The sequence below is a fragment of the Serinus canaria genome, chromosome 3, assembly GCF_022539315.1.
Source record: "Serinus canaria isolate serCan28SL12 chromosome 3, serCan2020, whole genome shotgun sequence".
In the NCBI taxonomy this organism is placed as follows: domain Eukaryota; kingdom Metazoa; phylum Chordata; class Aves; order Passeriformes; family Fringillidae; genus Serinus; species Serinus canaria.
In genome coordinates, this window is record NC_066316.1 from 30,329,762 (window position 1) to 30,349,069 (window position 19,308).

The window sequence follows — 19,308 nt, forward strand, 5'->3', positions numbered from 1 at the left end:
TGTATGAGGTACCCCAGCACCAGCGTGTCCCAAATGAGGATCTAGCGGCGCCCTGCGCACCCGCTGTGTTCTGTGTTCATCGCGCCCATGCAAATCACGCTGCCGTGCAATGGCCAATTCCGCGGGGGGCGATGAAGGTGGGGTCGGGCTGAAGAAGCCCTTCTTCCTCGCCGGTGCCTCCAGCCAAGACGGCACCGGCTCCCCCTGCCACACCCGCGGCCGGGACTGCGCAGGCGCCTCGGGGCGCGCGTCACTTCCCGGCTGGGCCGGCGGCCCGTGGCGGAGCTCGGCCTCGTCCCGCCCCAGCCCGGCCCCCGGCGCGGCCCTGCCCAGGGAGGGCCGGCATGGAGAAGCTGCGGCGGGTGCTGGCCGGGCAGGACGATGAGGAGCAGGGGCTGACGGCGCAGGTATGGCCCCGCGAGAGCTCGTTCTCCCTTCTCCTGCCCTCCCCGGCAGGGGGGACGCGGGTCGAGCGGCGCTGGAGCTACGCCGGGCCCGGCTCGGGGTCTGTGGCTCGGGCGCTGCCGTGCTCCCCCCGCTGCCTTCCCCCGTCCCCGGCCTGCGCACACCCACACCCCGCTTCCCGGTGCCTGCCCGCCCGGGTCAGGGATCGGCAGGGAAAGGAGAGACTAAAGTTTGCGGCGTGCGCCGAGGGACGAGGGGTGTGGGCAGCGGGCTCTGCCCGGAGGATGGGTTTTGGCCAGTTACTCTTGTGTGAAGCTTTTGGCTCTGTTGGTGGCTTGGGGTCCTTCGGTTTCTGCAAGTTTTTCTTGTGCTTAAGCAGGGAGCAGATAACATTATGCTCCTTTCCAGCCCGACTGAGTCTGCCATTCAGTGTAAATTGCTGCTTCGTTCCTTTAGGCCCTTAAATTTGCAGAAACAAAGGTTTTGTTTCGACAAAGATAGATTTGTGTGCATTTGCTGAAGTTACTTTTTGCTCCTTACTCCTTAAGTATGGCTTAATTGTTCTATTTTGTTCCCACCATCTTCCTCATCGCCAGCGGCGTTTTTTGTTTCGTTTTTACCGTGTTTGAAGTCCAAAACATCCTGAGAACTAATCTCTAGGTTGAAGCAAAGCTGAGCATGCTTACAAAGAACCATTTATTCTTTTAGCTCTCTCTTAACTCATGTGACTGCAAGTCAAAGTGCCCCACATCAAAGTGCCACCCTTGCTACTTGCAGGGTACTGGAGCCTGGTGGAGGAGGCTGGAATGTAGCTGGGATCTGAGCTGCAGCTAACAAACCTTGGGGAACCAGCACAAACTGAGCATAGGTGGCATGATATTAGTTCTGGCAGCTTCCTGCTGGCATGCTTCACTTGGTTTTGCACTGAGTTGCCGTTGGTCTTCAAGGTTCATGAGTTTGGCCTCTCTGCCACAACAAAGCACCTAAATTATGTCCACTGATTCTGGAAGCAGTGTAGAATCTTTGCCCTTTCACACCAGAACTGGCTGCCAACATTTGGGAGGAATGCTTCACCTTCTGCTCTTCTCAGGGTTATCAAAGAAAGATTTCTGCTAATCTCAGTTCAGTTCCAAGAGAATTGATTATTCTACTGTCACAAGGCACATGATAGTCACATAGAGTTTTCCTTTACTTGGTGCTGTGATAGTAAATGCCTACATATTTAATGCTTTTATATTTGAGTTTTATATCCTGAGGAGAGAACTCAGCTAAGCATGTGTTTAGTTTGTTAAATATCAGTAATTAAGCTAGATAGGATTTTACTATTGCATGTAGTGATACTCTTATAGCCAGAAAAGACTTTAAATTAGAAAAATCTGCCTATACTTAAAGCCTGTCTGGTACATGATAGAAGAAAACTTATAAATGTGTCTTTGAAGTGTCATGCTGAGATGAACTAGAAGGATCTTTAAAATTAATAAATACCCCTTGACTTTAAAAAACCCCAAGTGTTTAGGTCAGGCAGTTTCTCAGCTGTATTTTTCTCTCAAGGTAGCAATGTGTTTGTAGAAAAGTGGAAATCAAGCCTCTTTTTAGAGGAAATTCGTACGTGACGTTCACTAAAGCTAGAGCTGAGTGGTGCTGACTATTTTTAAAGTGTGTGTATTAGAGCAAAAAAAATATGTGCACCCATGCACAGAGGAACACTTGGTAAGAAGTGGGACTGTGAAAGAAAGTGTGAGGTTATGTATTGTGTGTGTAAAATCTTCAGCTGTTTCCATGATCTTTCTGGAGACTAGTCATGTGTTTGGCTGAAAACAAAGGCCCTCTCTTTAGAATATCTGGTAGCTGTGTAATAGCCATCATATGGTTCATGTCCATAGATATCTCTGGATTCTTTCCCTTGGTTTTTGCAGAACCATTATCATGAAGTAACAAGTCATTCCTGCTAAGTAGAAGACAAGTCTATAATGAAAGAACTGTGTGATGATTCAGTGAAGTCTTTCTGTGCTTTCTAAACTCTTCAGATAACCAGCTGTTGTTTCTTGCTGCAATTAGATCCATTATTCTAAATATATTAAAAAAAAAAAAAAAGAAGAATACCAAAAAGATCAAAAATAAGTAATAAATGTAGCAATGCTATGATGTTTTCAGGGCAGCATCATGCTGTTTAGTTTTATCAACACCAAAACTAATGCAAAATCAGTCCATGTGATACATTGGATGTTGCTTAAAGTACTCAATAAGATTTCAACAGAGGAATAGACCAGGTATTTCTTTTTTTTAATAAGAAATTATATATTACATTTCTTATATTACATATCTTATATTTCATTTCTTATGTTACACTTCTTCTATTTTAATCTCAGCTGGTCATAGAAATACAAATAAGGAGGCCTGTTAGGGAAAGATGAGAATATATCACTATAAATATTGTTTCACTATGGTTTAGAAACTCAATTCTGCCAATTTACTCAACGTTCTCTGCATTTTCTCCATTACTTGCATATTTACCATTGAGAGAACATGTAATTGTTAACTTCTAGATTAGTAAAATAAAGTGGTTCTGGTTTTCTGTTTGCCCATTTGGAAAACTGTTGTGAGATCATTAATGTATGGGGGGAGCCCATTAAGGTAGAGCACAAGAACTATTTTTGATCAAAAGCAGCCTTGTGGATTGTCCTTCATATTGTTTATTGTGTGTCTATTGTAAACTCTTCATCAGTGATGCTGTTACTGCAAGACTGTTCCTCATATTTCAGAAAGTCTCCATTCCAGATTCTGGTTTCCAGTAGATTTTTGGATGTCTTGGTCATTTCTTTCATATACTATTAGCTTGAAATAGGTAGTGAATAAAAAGCTTCTTGCCCAGGAGTTTGGCATTAAAATTCAGCAATAGAAAATTAAGTATTTCCTTTTATTGATTTCAGTTTAATTTTTCTTTTTCTTGTTAGAAACAAGCTGATAAGCAGTATAGCAAGAAGGGTATGTTTTACAGGAACTCCCTTGCTACTACTACTGTTCTCCACACGAACCACAGATGTGGAATGTGCCTGGAAATTTTTTCAGCCTCCTAAGTAAAAGCTTTTGCTAATCCAAATACCACAGACTGCAGTGGCAGCTCTTTTTATCTGAAATCTGGGATTAGCTGTATAATTTATGTCAGATGCACAAAAAGAATCTTTAGCACCTTTGTGCTGTTTCCTGCTTTTGTTGCAAGGGCAGCTTAGACTTCCTTTTTCTTAGGGTTCATAGTCTCTGTTACCTCAGGGTGTCCCATGGTCCCTAGTATAGAAATTACTGCCTGCAGCACATGTGTGCAGTTCCTGCACTGTCAGGTCCTCAGCTTCTAGAGTGAGCCTGGCATTTGAGCACAAGCTGGTGTCTGTGGTTTACACAGCTGAGCTGTGTATCTGTAACTGAACTTTTGCAGCATGGTGCTTCTCTGCAGCGTTGAAACAGGCATCATGGAAAGGCAGTGAGTTCCATGGCTTCCCTGAAACCCAAAAAATATAAATTGTAGAATATCCTGACTTGGAAGGGACCCACAAGGATTATCGACTCCACTTCCTGGCTCTGCACAGCACCATCCCCAAGAGTCACACCATGTGCCTGAGAGCATTGTCCAAGTGCTTCCTGAACTCTCTCAGGTTTGTGCTGTGACCACTTCCCTGGGAGCCTGTTCCAGTGCCCCACCGCCCTCTGGGTGAAAAGCCTTTTTCTAATATCCAGCCTAAACCTCCTTTCACAGCTTCAGCTGTTCCCTCATATGATGTCTCTGTTCACCACAGGTAAGTGATCATTGCCAGTCTGCTTCCTCTCATCAGGAAGCTGTAGACTGCAATGAGGTCTCCCCTCAGTCCCCTTAGGTATTAGGGACTCAGAAAATGGATTACTAGACCCCCAGTTTCAGGATTTCAAACACTGTATTGACTAGGTTCATCTTGACAACATAAATGACATCATGACATCATTGGGAATGGTTGGAAGGATGAGCCTTCTTTTTAATACCATTTAATGTGTTTAGTTTTCTTATTGCACAGAACGCACTGGCAGCCCTCATGCCACAGCTTATCTTCCTGTAGTTCATGTGTAAATTGTCAGTCAGTTTTTAAGAATTAAATCGATAAAATGCATCAAACTTTTTGGAGTTTGTGGTATTTTTTGCTCCAAGCCTTTGTGTGGTTCTCTTTTTTCTTGTGCTGGTTTTGTTTGTGTTTTTTTTTTTCCTACCTCTTAACTGTTAGAGATTTAACTGAAGATAAAGCTGTTCTCAGATTTATTTGAAGAATGAAGTCTCCTGGTAGTCACTCCAGGAGCATTGTCAGATAATAAGATTAGAAATAGAAGAGCAATAACTGGCAGCAATGAGCCTGATGCACCTGAATAAAGGATTTATCTTCATCCTTTCCCTGTTTTCTAGGCAATCTGAAATGTGTGTGTTGGATTTACTGATATTACTGGCCTATCTACACTTCATTTCTGAACACAGATGGAAAGGATTTTTACTCTTTTATTTTTGTGTGTATGTGTGCTTGTGATTAGGTGTATGAATAGGTGTTAACTAAAGGCATGATTGAAATGGGTATCTTCAGCTGTGTGCTACCAGCTGTTCCTACTCTTCTTTAAAATGCAGGCATTCAGGACTCTGTCAAATACTATTTAAAATACCAAACCATTGTTCAGTTACTGGTTTTGTCTGTTTCTTTAATGCATACATAAGGATAAAGTGTTGGACCTAGCAAGGTAAGCTGCATCTTCTGACCTTTGGAAAATTCTGTCATCACCGCTCCTTTATGTGTGTGTTCATGTTGCTGTTTTTTATAAAACTAGATACAGATTCCTCATTTGTACAAATGTGAAATTGTTCTAAGCAGTAACCAAATTTCCTTGGTTAGCTTACCACTGCCTGAAAGAAATTTCTCAGGAGATAAGGACAAATATCATAGTCATTGGCTGGGGAAGGTAGTATATCATGTATATTTGGTTAATAAGTCTTGCTTAAAATACCTTTTGACTAAATTACAGGAGAGCAAGTTTGCCTGTGGCAGCTGAACAAATAGGAAAGTTGTTCATTTAAAGTAATTTTATGTAAGCTGAAGCAACACTTCACTTAATAGGCCAGTTTAGAACAGAAAGTTCATTTAATTGTAGTGACCTGGAGTAAGATATGCATTGTTCTTACAGAGTGGGTGGAGATGAGCTGAGCATATCTAACAAATCACTTCTGCTGAAAGGGGCCTTTCTGCCAGCTATATGGCCCTGCCTCTTTCCTTACCTCGGCCCTGCTGCTTTTCTGACAGCTTGCAGAGCTGGCTTGGCTCATTAGCCAAGTCATCAGAATACAAGGAACACTAATTCTGTCCTCATGTCAGGAGCTGTGTCAGGTAGCTCAGCTCATTAGGTTCTGGAGTCACTCTGGAGAAGCAGGAAGTGAAATATTCCCTTTCAGCAAGTTAGCTTAGTCTGATGGGGCCAACTGTGTTGGTTTGCCTACACCTTGGGGAAAGTAATTGGAAGAGAAATTGGAGTAGTAATGCTTGCAGTGGATACTGGCATTAATATGTACAAGGGATCCTCTTTAGGAACAGGAAAAGGTGGTAATGTCTGTAGGAACCTACATTGTTACACAAATGGATTAATTCCTTTGCAAATTGCTGGAAGGTCCATTCTTTCTTTTGATTTGGTACAGCTGTGACTATTTTCAATTATGTGGTGATTTTAAAAATCTGTTTGAAAGTGAAGCAGCATTGCTTGCATGCCAAGATATACCTTTATGGGTTTTGTCTTTTTTGTTTGTTTGTAAATGTTTCCATATTTTTCAGATTGATAATATGATTCTGTAATATGAAATAATTAATACACAAATAACTGTTAAGCAAGGTAAAATAATTATTTCCGGCTAAAAATTTTTTTGTTTGAAATTGAGGGCTTCAGTGGTAGAGAAAAAATTGTCCTTTAGATTTTTCTAAACTGGGTATGTAATATCCTCTTTTTCTTCTCTTTTTATTAAGGTCCTTGATGCCTCAACACTCAGCTTTGGTACTCGAGTCAGATGGTTTGCCATATGCTTTGTTGCTGGCATTTTATGTTCTTTTCTTGTAAGTAAAGTTATTTTTTTCCTTGGGCTTTATTATTGTTCTACAGTTAAACCTCATTCATATTCCTCTTTTATGTGTGATTCTGTGTTTGCTTTATCCTGCATTCTAAATGTTGTGTGCTTTTATTTAACTGGACGTTAAATGTGTAATTGGCTGTTGATCTCTTAGTTATGATTTTGGCCATTTTTCTTCCAGTTACAGAAGTGAGCATTTTTACTGTAGCATAATACATTTTCTTACTGAAAAGTTTGAACACTGACAAAATATGCTCTATTTTTGTAACTGGTGTATTAGGAAAGAGGTGTGTACCCATCTTTATTTTCCTTTTATTAGAAAGAAAAAAAAATTACAGGGGAAGCTTGAAAGGTTTTTAAAGTCTGAAGAAACCACAAGTGTAATATGTCACACTCAAATCAGTGGGTGTGGTTGTGTGTTGACACTTGAAGAACCTGCTGCACTCCTGGTGGTTTTACAGTCAGCAAATCACGTGTTCATTCCTGAGCTTTAGGGGCTGGCAGGAGTCTGCAGCTTGCAGTTAAGAGTTGAGACCTATTAATTGCTTGGCTCTGTCAAAATCTGACACCGGTAACTTGCACAAGAAGGCAGTTTTTCAGCTGCATGGAAACTCCCAGAAACAGCTGAAAAAACATTGGGGAAGTCCTCTCCTTTTCCTCCTTCTCTGTTTTCTTTCCTCTCCCTTTTCCTTCCCCTCCCTTCCTCCCTCCCTTTCTTCCTTCCTCTTTTCCTTTCTTTTTACCACAGATTTCCACTGTAATTGCAATTGTGTAGAATGCAGTTGCTTTTTTGTTTGGTTGAGTTTTTTCAGGGCGCAGTGTGCAGATCACAGTTTGTTTTGCTTCTAGTGGAGGCTGACCAGCTGAGAAAGTTGGGTCTGTATAGCCTGGAGAAGAGAAGGTTATGTGGAGACCTCCTAGCAGTCTTCCAGTATCTGAAGGGAGTCTGCAGGGAAGCCAGGAAGGGGCTCTTCATTAGGGGCTGTAGTGATAGGACAAGGAGTAATGGGTACAAATTGAGAACAGGGATATTTAGCTTAGATACAAGAAAGAAATTCTTTATTGTGAGGCACTAGAACAGGTTGTCCAGAGAAGTTGTGGATGCCCCATCCCTGGCACTGTTCAAAGCCAGGCTGAATGGGGCTTGGAGCAGCCTGGCCTGGTGGGAGGTTGTATCTCAGTGATCTTTTGGGTCCTGTTCCTATGATTCCTTTTCTCCCTGATCATCATAGGCAACTGTGATCAGAGAAGGCTGCAGATTTTTTTAAAGTTCAGCAGAAAGAAGAGATATCTGGAAGAGTTCTAAAATATTTCTATTCAGCCTCAGTGTGTATTTAAGCTGCAAGTGTAAATGGTTGATTGGTAGAGAAAGGAGATGGTGAATATTAGTGCAGCTTTATGACATTTTTATCTTGTGTGCAGAGGTGTAGAATGTACAGTGGGGCATTGTAACAAAAGTGGAAGTGTTGTGAAATAGGATATAAACAGTACAAATAAATGTAATCAGTAATATAAATAAACTGCCTAGTTGTAAAAATATCCACAAAGCCAGTGAAGCAGCACATTGTTTGCCAGCAGGTGGCAATAGAAGTGTGCTGGGGAGTGACTGCTGCGACTCTGAGAACAGTGTGCTCTGCTAATGTATGTCAGAATGATGTTCTTCATGGTATGAAGTTGCATTTATTAAATGGAAATAATTTGAATTGACTAATTGCAAACGTGCCAATAACCTGTCTTTTATAGGGAACAGCATTGCTATGGCTCCCAAAGGGGATTAAACTTTTTGCAGTGTTCTACACCCTGGGAAATATTGCTGCTCTCGCCAGGTATGATTTCTTAGTTATTGGTTTTAGAAAAGTACCTTCCTTTTCAGCTACATTTCCATTTTCTTTTTCTCTAGAGTGCTGTCTATGTTACATGTGAACAACATTGTTTTATATTGAGTACTAATAACAAAAGCTTGTTTGTTTTACAGTTTTGTTGTTTATCAGTTACCTTACACACACAGTTACCTGTGTGTTTGTGGGCACATCACAACTGGTATCTGAAGTATGAATAACAAATTGCTAGCTGAATGTTTTGTCTTTTTACATCTAAGTCTTTCTGCCAGGTACAGAAGTATCTCAGCTTCAGAAGCAAACTGGTAGTCTGCCCTCTGTGTGGATACTTTGTTACTGGAAGGAGCTTTTTTTTTTTTGCTTTTAACAGAGGTCCTCCTGTTTCCAAGAAAACTTTCAAAAAGGAAACATTCAGGAAATCCTTGTTTTGACTGTAAGGCTTAAGGCAGAATCTAAAATTTGCTCATAGTGTATTTTTAAACTCTCTGATTCTTTGAACTGTTCCACATAGCAGTCCTAAAACATTTTCCTCTAAAAGGGGCCCTCTTAAGATTGAAAACTTTGCTTTCACAGTTTGAAAGACACATAAGAAATAAAATGTCCCTAAGGTATTTTCAATTTCTGTTTTTCCTCCTTTTCTTATTATCTTAGTGTAGTTGAGGCATGGTCATGGGATTCAAACCCCATGGAGTCTGGCCTTGACTTTCATGGACTCTGACTTTAGTCAAGTAACTTAACTTTACTGAGTCAAAACATTGTTAATCTGTTAGAACTCATGTAATGTGGCATTAACATTTGAGAAACATGAAGGTACTGCTTTTCCTCAACAAATATGTTAGGAGACAATATGTCTATACTGACCTTGAGTCTCAATTGTAGAACTTTTCCATTTCATACTAAAACAAAACAAAAAGTTAATACTGGAGATAGGCAAAGGTAAGTGTTTGCCTTTCTCTCCCTTATCTTACTCTTTATTCTTTGTTGGTGGTTTGGGGTGTGTTTCTTTGGTTGTGTTCTTTTTTACCTGGTACTTTGAGTGTGTTTTCACTTCTTCAAATTAAATGAGCATTTTAGAAACTTGGTACTTATGAGGTCTAATTGAGTTAAGAGGAAAGTTTTTACAGACTAGTATTTCTTTCAGGAGAATGCTGAAAAACTTTAGTCTGCACTCCAGTTAACATTAGAAGAAAAAAGAGGCCCATTTTTCCTTCAATATTCCTTTTGGATATAAAAAACAAGCAACTGTGTACTGAGAACAGTAGGAGATAACAATGAAGTCCCAAACTGACAAGCAGATTCCAGGCTTCTTTGCAAGTCTGTATTTTAACCAAAATGCAGTTACACTCTTACTAGCCTGTTTAGTCCCCTCTAGCTTGTTTTTGCTACTGTTTTCTAACCATGAACATGAAAACAATGATACGTACTTGAATGTTCTCAGGGATGATGAGTGTGTCTCTACAGAATGGTGTATTTAAAAGAATTATTCTGTTTAATTGGAGGATGTCTAGAATTTATTTCCAGCCTTTTTTTCTGCTCCATGTGGAATCTCTTCTTGTCTCTGGTGCAGCTCTTGTGATGTTGGTCTTCTCAATATGAATCAGATTACAAACAATGAATTTTGCTTTCTATATTTTTTCTGCCTGCTTTATGTAGCCAAAAGTTAATTCCTTTTTACCACTTCATTTTCCTCATCACTATCCTACCACTAGCTAACTAATATTTTCTTCTAGTTCTCCATGTCCTCTTTTTTTTGATCTTAATTTAATTTTATGGCTCAGCAGACAAGATTAAAAAATACTGAGAAAAAAAATTGGATTGCAGTGAATATAAAACTTTTATTTTTCTTTTGAATTGTGAATTTTTTTTTTTTTTCATTTAATATGGATATTTGAAGTCTGTCTGCATAAGATAAAAAAAGTGAAGGAGATACATATGCAAAGTTGCTGGTAGGAGAACATTTGGATGTAGGAGATTGAGTTCTATTTGCTGCCTGGAATGTGGATTCCCATATTTCTTCTGTAATGGAAGGCTTATGATTGGTTTCAGGAGGAAGCTCTATCAAACTCTTCCCTGCTTCATTTCATATAAAAATGAATAACTAGAAAAGGAGTTAGACTAGGTTTTCTGCTCTGTAGTAAAGCATTCAGACCACCACAAGATTACAAGCATTTGAACTCTCATTAAATTGTTGTGTTTTCTACAAAGCAGAATGAAAAGGAAGAGAGACTCATCTCAAATATTTGAAGCCAGACAAATATTCCTGAGGTTGTGAACTCTTAGTTCAGATGGCATTTCTTTGCATAGAAAGGTACAGTGTGTGGTGTTGCTGATGGTTTTCATTCTCCCTTCTAGTTAACTACAGAGTAGAAAAAAGCAGGAGGATTAATACAAACAACTGAACTTTTTCTGCCTGTTTGACTAAAAGAGGTAGAACTTCCCTGTAATCTTGATTGTAGCTACTTGCATTCTGCCTGGGTTAAAATACGTATTATTAAATAAAAATTTTCTACAGCAGGTTGGTCTTTATAATCTTGACATTATTTTGTCAAGTCAGTTGTTATAACAGCTTCAAAACAAGATTCACTAGACTTCAACTTGATAACTCTGCTACACTTATGATGTTTTGTTTTGATATTGTAAAAAGCTCCAACCACTGTATTTGTTGCTGTTATGTTTCCTGAAATCTTAGATATGATCTCATTTACTTCTGCAGTTGAGTTTGCTCATCTTTTTTTTTTTTTCCTTTTTTCCCCCTATCTATTATGGTGCTTGCCATCTTAAAATAACAATCAAAACATCTTTGACAACCCACCCATCACTAAATTCATGTAGAGTTACTTATAGTTCAATCTCCCCCCCATTTAGTATCTCTTAATATGATTTAAATTTAACTGTAACTGCACTGCTTTCTTAATCGTCTTTATTTATAAGTGGCATTCAGCACCATCAAACAGATTATTAGTTGAAATGTGTTTTTTCTTTTTTGATGGATGCTCTTCTGTTATTCCTTAAGTATATCCTTGTCACACTCTGTCCTCTCTTATCTCAACCAATATAAGTATTCTTGTGTTTGCCTGTTACTTTTTTTTCACTATGGTAATATTTTGGAAAGAATTTCGTGACCAAGGGTGACTCATAAACTGTTTCCAGGGCTAAATTCATGGAGTATTTCACCTTCTGTTCTAGTTAGTCTCTGTTGCTAAGCACTGAAATATCTTTTTTTAAAGCCTTTGTAGCCATATATCTGTTGGAAAACTGGTTAATTACCTACTGTCTTTTAGAAAGAGTTATTTGAAAGTGATTTACAATTTGTTTTGGTTTTTTATCTCCTATTAGTACGTGTTTCCTGATGGGGCCACTGAAGCAACTGAAAGCAATGTTTGATCCAAAACGATTAATAGCTACGATTGTGATGTTGGTAAATATACTGTCTTTCTTTCCTTTTATTAAAAAGTTTTTCTTTAGCCTCAAAGCTAAATTGGATGCTTTTCAAAAGAAAGGTTATTTCTCAGTCTCCCTCTTCCTTCTGCAGAGAAATGACAGTCAAGCTGTGAAGCTCTGTATGTCACAAAGATCATCTAGCTCCTTTCTCTGAACATGTTTTTGTTGTTTATGATTTTTTAATTAATCATTTGGAGTAAAATATTCCTTATAAAATCTTTCTTAGTAAATGCTAATGGTAGGTTAATTATTTTTTATTTTATTTTCTGAAATATTTTCTTCAAGAACAAGGGGAGAGATTTTCATAGCTACTGTGGCCACCAATTGTAGCTTCACAGTTGTTTTTTGGCTGCAGTTGGTCTGTAAAGGTCAGTAGTTCAGCACTTCCAAAGCAGTGGAGAAAATTCATTTATTTCCCTGAAGTCTGGGAGGCCACGTGTTCAGCTTTGAGATTCTCCATTGTGACATCCCTGGCTCCTTTATTTCCACGAGCATCATTTCTTCTTCCAGGAGGATGGAAAAAACCTTCTCCTAAGTACCAGAATTCCTATCCCAAATCTTTATATTGGGTAGAAAACAACTTTCTCCCCTTGCTGCTTTTCTGCTTAATACTTTTCTGGTTTGCTCCAACTGATTTGTTTCAACTTTAATTTTTGAAATGTAATTGGCTTTCCTGTTCTCTCTATCATATAACTTGTTTTTCTAGTTTAGTGAGTAAGAAAGTCTTCATAAATTCTTTCTAGATGGCTGTCATATGGAGGTTGCATGTTCTTCCTGTAGCACACCCACATAAAAAATAGTTATAATCTCATTTGAGAAGCTTATGTTTGCCTTTGTTTTTTGGGGAAGTCACTTGATCATTGCTTGGACTCCAAACTTTGTTCAACAGAGGTTTGGTTTGTTTTGTTTGAGTATTCTTGTTTTTTTCTGTCACTATTTTCAACTCATCCCAAGTTACAAGTTCTAGAAAGGTTACGTTTTGCAGGCATGAATTAAAAATGTCCAAGAATATCTCCAGTTCTGTTAGAGTCTGTATTTGCTGAGCATAAATTCTCCAGCACTTAACAGCTGTGGGCTTTTTCCAATGAAGCTGAGAGCCTAGGCCAGATGCTTAAAAGAGCAGGCACAAAAATCATTTTGCTTTGATGATCCTGTCATCCACTGTGCTCAGACATGGTGACAAAGAGAATAACTTACTTTGAAGACTGTAAAAACAAAACACATCAGGGAGATGGAAGGAGAGCAGAGCACACATCAGAGACCTACCTGTGCAGAGAGGCTACCAGCAGAGTTGGGAAAATGAGAATGAAAGGTTTCATCTAATGGTGAATGTGAACATTGGATGAGAGCCAAGACTTTTAGTACGGAAATTAAAGTAAAACACAGAAGAACTAGTAAATTTTAAGTTTTGAAAACTTTGGATGAATCTGACTGTTTTCATCCCCATGCTAACACAAAGCTAGAATTGTAGGCAGTTCAGGAGTCACAGACATGTTTGGAAAATTTCAAGTCTGTGTTACTTTTCTTCTTTTCGATAAAATGCCAACAAATCTTTTTTCAAGTGAAAATTCATTTGTGCTTTTGTTCTGTTTTGTACTGTGTGTAATGAAAAATGGAAGAAGCCAGATAAGATGTAGTGGAAAATTCTAAGTGATGGTTAAGCTTGCACAAATGGTGTGATTATTTGGTGTAGTAAGCCATGTCATTTTAACATTCCATCCAAAGTGTTTAAGTACCTTGAACAAAGCTTCATGTGAGTTTTTCACTCTACCTGAGGCAGCTGCTCCCTAGTGGACTCTTCATTAGTGTCAGAAGATGAAAAAACACTAGCAGATGAGGCATAGGCTATATTTGCCAGATCCTGTAATTGAGAATGGATATTTTTAATAAAGGGTTGTTGGTAGTGATGCACGCATCTTTCTTGTCAGAGACAGGTGTTATGAATACCAGCTGCAAAATGATAGTATGTACTGGAATAAAAGAGTAGCAGTTACCAGACTTCTTGATTCCTTTCAGTAAAGCTTTATCATCTAAGCCCACCTCTTAGTAGAACCAAAAAATATGGGTGCACACACCAGCTTATACTCCTGCTGGTTCCTCAAGTCAACTCCTGCCTTGTCTTCCTTTCAAGACTTGTCCCAGCCCTTCTGGCCATGTATACCTCATACTGTGTTTTGAAAAACACCACGGAGTTCATCATGTAGTCACTGTGAGACAGCCTTTGTTTCATAAGTCAATTTTAAAGTGCTGATTGCCCATTGAAAACATGGGAATAGTTACTGTACTTGCAAATACTCCTGTATTTGAGTATTTATTCCTTTTTTCTTTGTCTCTCTTTCTCGCCCCAGCTTTGCCTAATATTGACTCTGTGTGCTGTATTCTGGGTAAGTGAGAATGCTTTTTAGAAAAAAAAAGTAATCTCAGTTGGTTAGTTTATTAATTGTATTGTAGTTTTAAGATACAGTTCAGTGGTAAAGGAAAGGTGAACTCGTGTGTGGTGTTTTTGTTGTTGACTGCAGTTGAGCTCAGGTAGAGTGATGAGCCTGCTGGCTGTAAAAGCAAATGCATCCTTCCACCTGCATGTGATGTAGATGAGAATGCAAAATTTAGAGCATTGGGTTCAGTGTGCAGACCTCTAGAATAAAAACTAAGAAAACCAAGTTTGAATATTGTTTTGTTTTAGTGGTGCATACTTATGTCAGAAGATACCAGAAAGTGTATAGCCATCTTCAGAAGCCATGGATACAGAATATTAAGCTGGTTAAGACAACAGAAAAAAACCAGAAGTATATTCAGGCATCTTGGTTGAAAACTTAACTGTAGTTGCATTCCATAGAAGTAAATATGTCACTGGAATGAACTTTCATATTTGCAGAAGTACAGTTACGTGAGTGAGTGTTAACACTGATGCTGTTAAGTGTTTCCAAAGCTAGAAAAGGTTTACATAGCATGATGCTTATGGAGTGATGGATACAATGAATGGAGAATTGTTGGGAAAGAAACAGCAAACTAAGACAAGGAAATTTAGGCATTGTCAGTCAACTCTATTCTTGATTGATCAGTCTGTGCCAATTGTTTGCAGTATAGGCTGGTGTGGTGCAAAATGAACTAATTTGCAAAATTTGCCTTTTTTTTGTTTAGTGGAACAAAAAAGGTTTGGCGATGTTATTCTGCATATTGCAGTTCTTGGCAATGACCTGGTAAGATTCTTAAAATTCCTTTGAATGTCTTCTCCTTGCCCCTGCACCCGCATGATTATAAACCTATATATATATGATTCACATATAAGTGTGCCCAAATGCTAGCCTCAATCTGTTTTTTCTCAGCTGGGTTGTGTAACTCCAGCAAAGTCTATATTCAATCGTCTTGCAAAAATGGTAATTTGAAGTATATTCTGCAACGTGTGAACTTATCTGAAGGCTTATGAAAGGAATACATATGCAAAAAAAAATTGTCATACTTTTTCTGTATTGTAAAAGTATACTCTCCTCTTTTTTGAATTCGAACTAGTTTTTGATTTTTGAAATGAAAGAAGCTAAAAATCATTTTCATAGGGTACATCCTGCCCCAGGAATATGCTGGGTTAAAGAGTGGGTGGATGTGAGAGGGTGAATTTAGTGCAGCAGGTGCTGTGATTGTGATGGCCAGGAGCTTGGGGGCTGGGTTTGGCAGTGTATGAGTGCAGTCAGGTGAATGCTTGCAAGCCTGGCAGAAGTTCTGGAAGTTACTGCCTTTCCAAAGAGATACACACTTGGTGTCCTTGTCCCAGGTGAATTACTTGGTGCTCACACTCAGGCAACCCAAGGTGACCACAGTTCTCGCTTGAACTTGCCCTGAGTACACAGAGTCCATACTGAACATGGGTCTGAGGACAAGGAACCATTTGTTCAGGACAGGGACTGCTGGGCATGGTGCTAGATAGAGGGAAGGCTGCTAGCTCAGACTGTGCTCTGTGTGTTTGCAGCAGACAGTTCACATTTGTTAACTGTCCTGGGGTTTGATCAGGCTGGGCATGAGAACAGAACACTGCCTGGAGGCTTGTGAGAAGCAAATTTCAGAGAATAATAGAATTGTCAGCTGTCTGAGTGTCACAGTTGTGGAATATTATTCATCCTACAGCATGTATCTGTATTTAGTTACATAAATAATATGATTAGATGTATATTTGCATAGTAATTTGTCTTTTAAACTGGAAGAAGTTGCCTCTATCATCTTGAGTACCATTTTCACACAAATTTTCTATTCCATTTGGATTTGGCACTAGTAAATCTATTTTTTAAGTTCATGTGCAATAGAAGTTATGAACTACATTAAAAAAAAGAAAAAAACTCAACAAAGAAAAAGTAAACCACCAAATCCATATCACTGTTTAGTTCTTGTCCAAACATGTCCTCTTCTCAGGTGAGCATTAAATTGAATAAGTAATCTTGTTTAAAACTTTGTTACAATGGTTGCTTTTATTAATGCTGGCCTAAAGTGAAGTAATTTGATTCTAGGAGAGACATGAACGCTCTACAAATACATTTTTTCCTCTTTTTTTCAGGTATAGTCTGTCTTATATTCCTTTTGCAAGGTGAGTCTGCATAATAATTTCCATCTTAACAAAAGTTACCTTTACACTGGGGAAAGGCATAAAGTACTTTACATGTGTGGAAAAATATAACATCCTCCTTTGTCTTTTAACTTTTAGAAAATGGCATAGCTGAACTTAAAAGTCATGCTTAATATAAGCTTTAAATAGAAGTACAATACATAGTAATTCTCTTTAATAAATTTCTCTCTAGTTTCCACCACTGAAAATGAACCAAGGTGTTGTTTAAATAATGTCTCTAATGATTTAACAATACAGTGATGCAGTAGTGACTTTTCTGGTACTAAAATTAAAGGTAACTTAGGGATCTGAGATCCTAGTTAAAAGCAAAACAAGCAACATAGTGGCAGCTTCTGTTTCTATTTCTGAATTCCTCCCATCATTTTTAGGAGGGGCAAAGGCAATGCTTTTTTTTCATTTTGGCAAGCTCCTCTCTTTTCTTTCATTCTTGTGTGTACAGAAAGAGAATGAAAGCAGACCAAACACATAGTGAAAACAAATCTAAGTAATCAAATGTAAGAATCTGTTTTTTCTATGATTTATGTAAAATGCAGTTTGGTCTTCCTGACAGTGTTTTTGTTTTGTTTTGTTTTGTTTTTTTGTTTCAAAAATTAAGTACTTCTATATTATTTAATGAGGCTTGCTGTAGCAGAGGTGTGTCTACCCCTTTCATCTGGTATTTTCCAGTAGCATGGCCAAAAAAATCTATTATTTTTTTAAAGCTTCAGATTTCATCTAGGAAGGATTTTTTTTAAGATAGTTGTTGATAATTACAGTGAATAAAATAACTGAGCTCAGCCTGTCGTTTTACTATTTCTGACAACTCAGACTAACCCAGGCAGAAGTAGTATTCTGAATTCTTATAGCTCCAGTGGCCATGAGACAGTCTCAGTAGGTCAGTAGGTTAATTCATTCTTTATGTCTTTTTTTTTTTAATTGCTTTCTCAATAGAGAAAGCAAGTTGAGCTTCTGGTGTCAGACTATTTCTTCCCTATCAACAGTACTTCTAAGTTCTGGGGAGAAAAATATTAGGTTATATGCATCAGTTAACTTCTTTCAGTGTATTTATCTATTAGATTTTATGAGCCAAAGAACTGAATTGTATACAGACTGCTTTTAGTAATACTGTGATTTCTCTAGGGATTACTGTGTTATTTGCTTATGTGGAGTGGTATCATAAATTTGTTGTATTGACTGCCTTTCTTATGGGAACAATGATCTAAACCGTGCTAAATGCCAGGGAGAATAGTATTATGTCATTTGTTTAAAGTATGCATTTCTCTTGATTTCATGAAATTACATTCCTTGGTTTAACTCTTTTCATGGTTTGCTCTTCAAAACATTTTGCTTGTTCACGGGTTTGTTGGGGTGTGGGTTGTTGGTTTCTGTTTGTTTCTTCCTAAATTAATGGTGGCTCTCCTGTTGGCCTGGCAACAGAAAGCCCCACCAAACCAAACCCAAATGAAAACAGCAAAAAATGCAACAAAACCAAAACCCATACAGCTGAGTGACTTTAAAGAGTGATGATAGTATGTTTCTTTATTTTTTTTTTGAAACTGACTAGCAACAGAATACAAATTCCACTCCATAGTAAGTTGGTTACTTTTCTGGGGAAATGAATAATAATGGAGACTAAAGCCAATGATCTGAGTGTAACAGTCAGACAACTGTTGATTGTTGATTGAAAAAAATGGAACCCTCCAGAACTTCCAAAGCTTAAGGCTGAACCAGCTCTCTCCATCCTGCCCTGTCAGTGCACACTTCCAACCCTTCAGCCTGTGCTTTATTTCCTGCACTGTGACAGTCCAGTTCCGATGTGGCTTGGAGCCCTGGCAGCTGTGCCCTGCTGGGGACAGGGCGCTCCTCAGCTGAGCCCTTGCTGGCAGCCTTTGGGAAATCAGGCTCTGCCCTTTGCTCAGCCTCCCAGAGTGCTGCAGAGCCCCTCCCAGCACTGTGTCTGCATTTCAGCATGGTCTGCAATGCAAACAGCACGGAAACCCTGGCACCGACCTGGCCTGAGCCTGGCCTTTAGCTGGGGTGGTCTCACACACAGATCCTGCATTTGATCAGCTCTTGATATGTCTTTAGTTTCTGCCATATTTGTAACTGTAAATAGGTAATGGTTTAGATGTTTATAAGCAAAATAACAAATCTTAACTGACTTTTTTTTTTCTTTTTTAAAGGGATGCTGTGATTAAATGCTTCTCATCCTGTCTAGGGTAAATTAAAACCAGGAACCACTGTTCACTTTAAAAGGCAACTTGTTTCCTCTGTAAATTTTGCTTAAAAAACTACTTTGCCGCTTCTGAAATACCCAGTAGCAGTTCAGTATTTTCCTTGCCTTTTGCACTCGGGAGATTAAATAATTTTTACTAGAAACAGTTTTCACATAAATTTGGAGAATTATTTGTGTTTACCCTGGAACTTCCAGGCTTTTTTCTAACAAGAAAGTATGTTAAAATACTTCAGACAGAGTGGTCTTAATACTACTTTGTATCCAGTAACAGTTTATTCCCCAGTGGAGGCAAGTCACTAAAGCCTGGGTAGTATGCATAAAGGTTTCATTTACAGTTCTGTCTAAAACTTGCAATGTGCCATTTATGTTTGTATATTATCCATTGTATGCTTTTCCAAAGACAGAGCTTTATAAACATTGTAAAGATTTGGAAGGTTGTAATTAACTGCTCCTTTGAAATGTCTATACATGTGCCTTATGGAAAAAAACTTACTGAGAATGTAAAAGGAATGTTTAAAACCTGTTGGATTTTATTAAAAAAGTTGTATTTTAAATGGTTTTTTTTAAAAAACTTTCATACCTAAATACTTTTTACTACAAGAACTTAGGGCTAATGTATAAACGGGACTTGTGAAATAAAATCATTTTAAAAGTGCCTAATACATTTTTATTTAGGAGTCAG

At 38.5% G+C, this 19,308-nt stretch overlaps 1 protein-coding gene across 1 annotated transcript; it reads left to right on the forward strand.

Moving 5' to 3' along the window:
* Nucleotides 1-248: 248 nt before the first annotated feature.
* On the forward strand, nt 249-19,281 carry SFT2D1 (SFT2 domain containing 1). Its single transcript, XM_009091527.4, has 8 exons — nt 249-407; nt 6,420-6,506; nt 8,264-8,346; nt 11,695-11,776; nt 14,148-14,183; nt 14,941-14,999; nt 16,343-16,372; nt 18,574-19,281. The coding sequence occupies exons 1-8, from the start codon at nt 345-347 to the stop codon at nt 18,611-18,613; spliced, it is 480 nt and encodes a 159-aa protein (XP_009089775.1). The 5' UTR covers nt 249-344; the 3' UTR covers nt 18,614-19,281.
* Nucleotides 19,282-19,308: the final 27 nt, after the last annotated feature.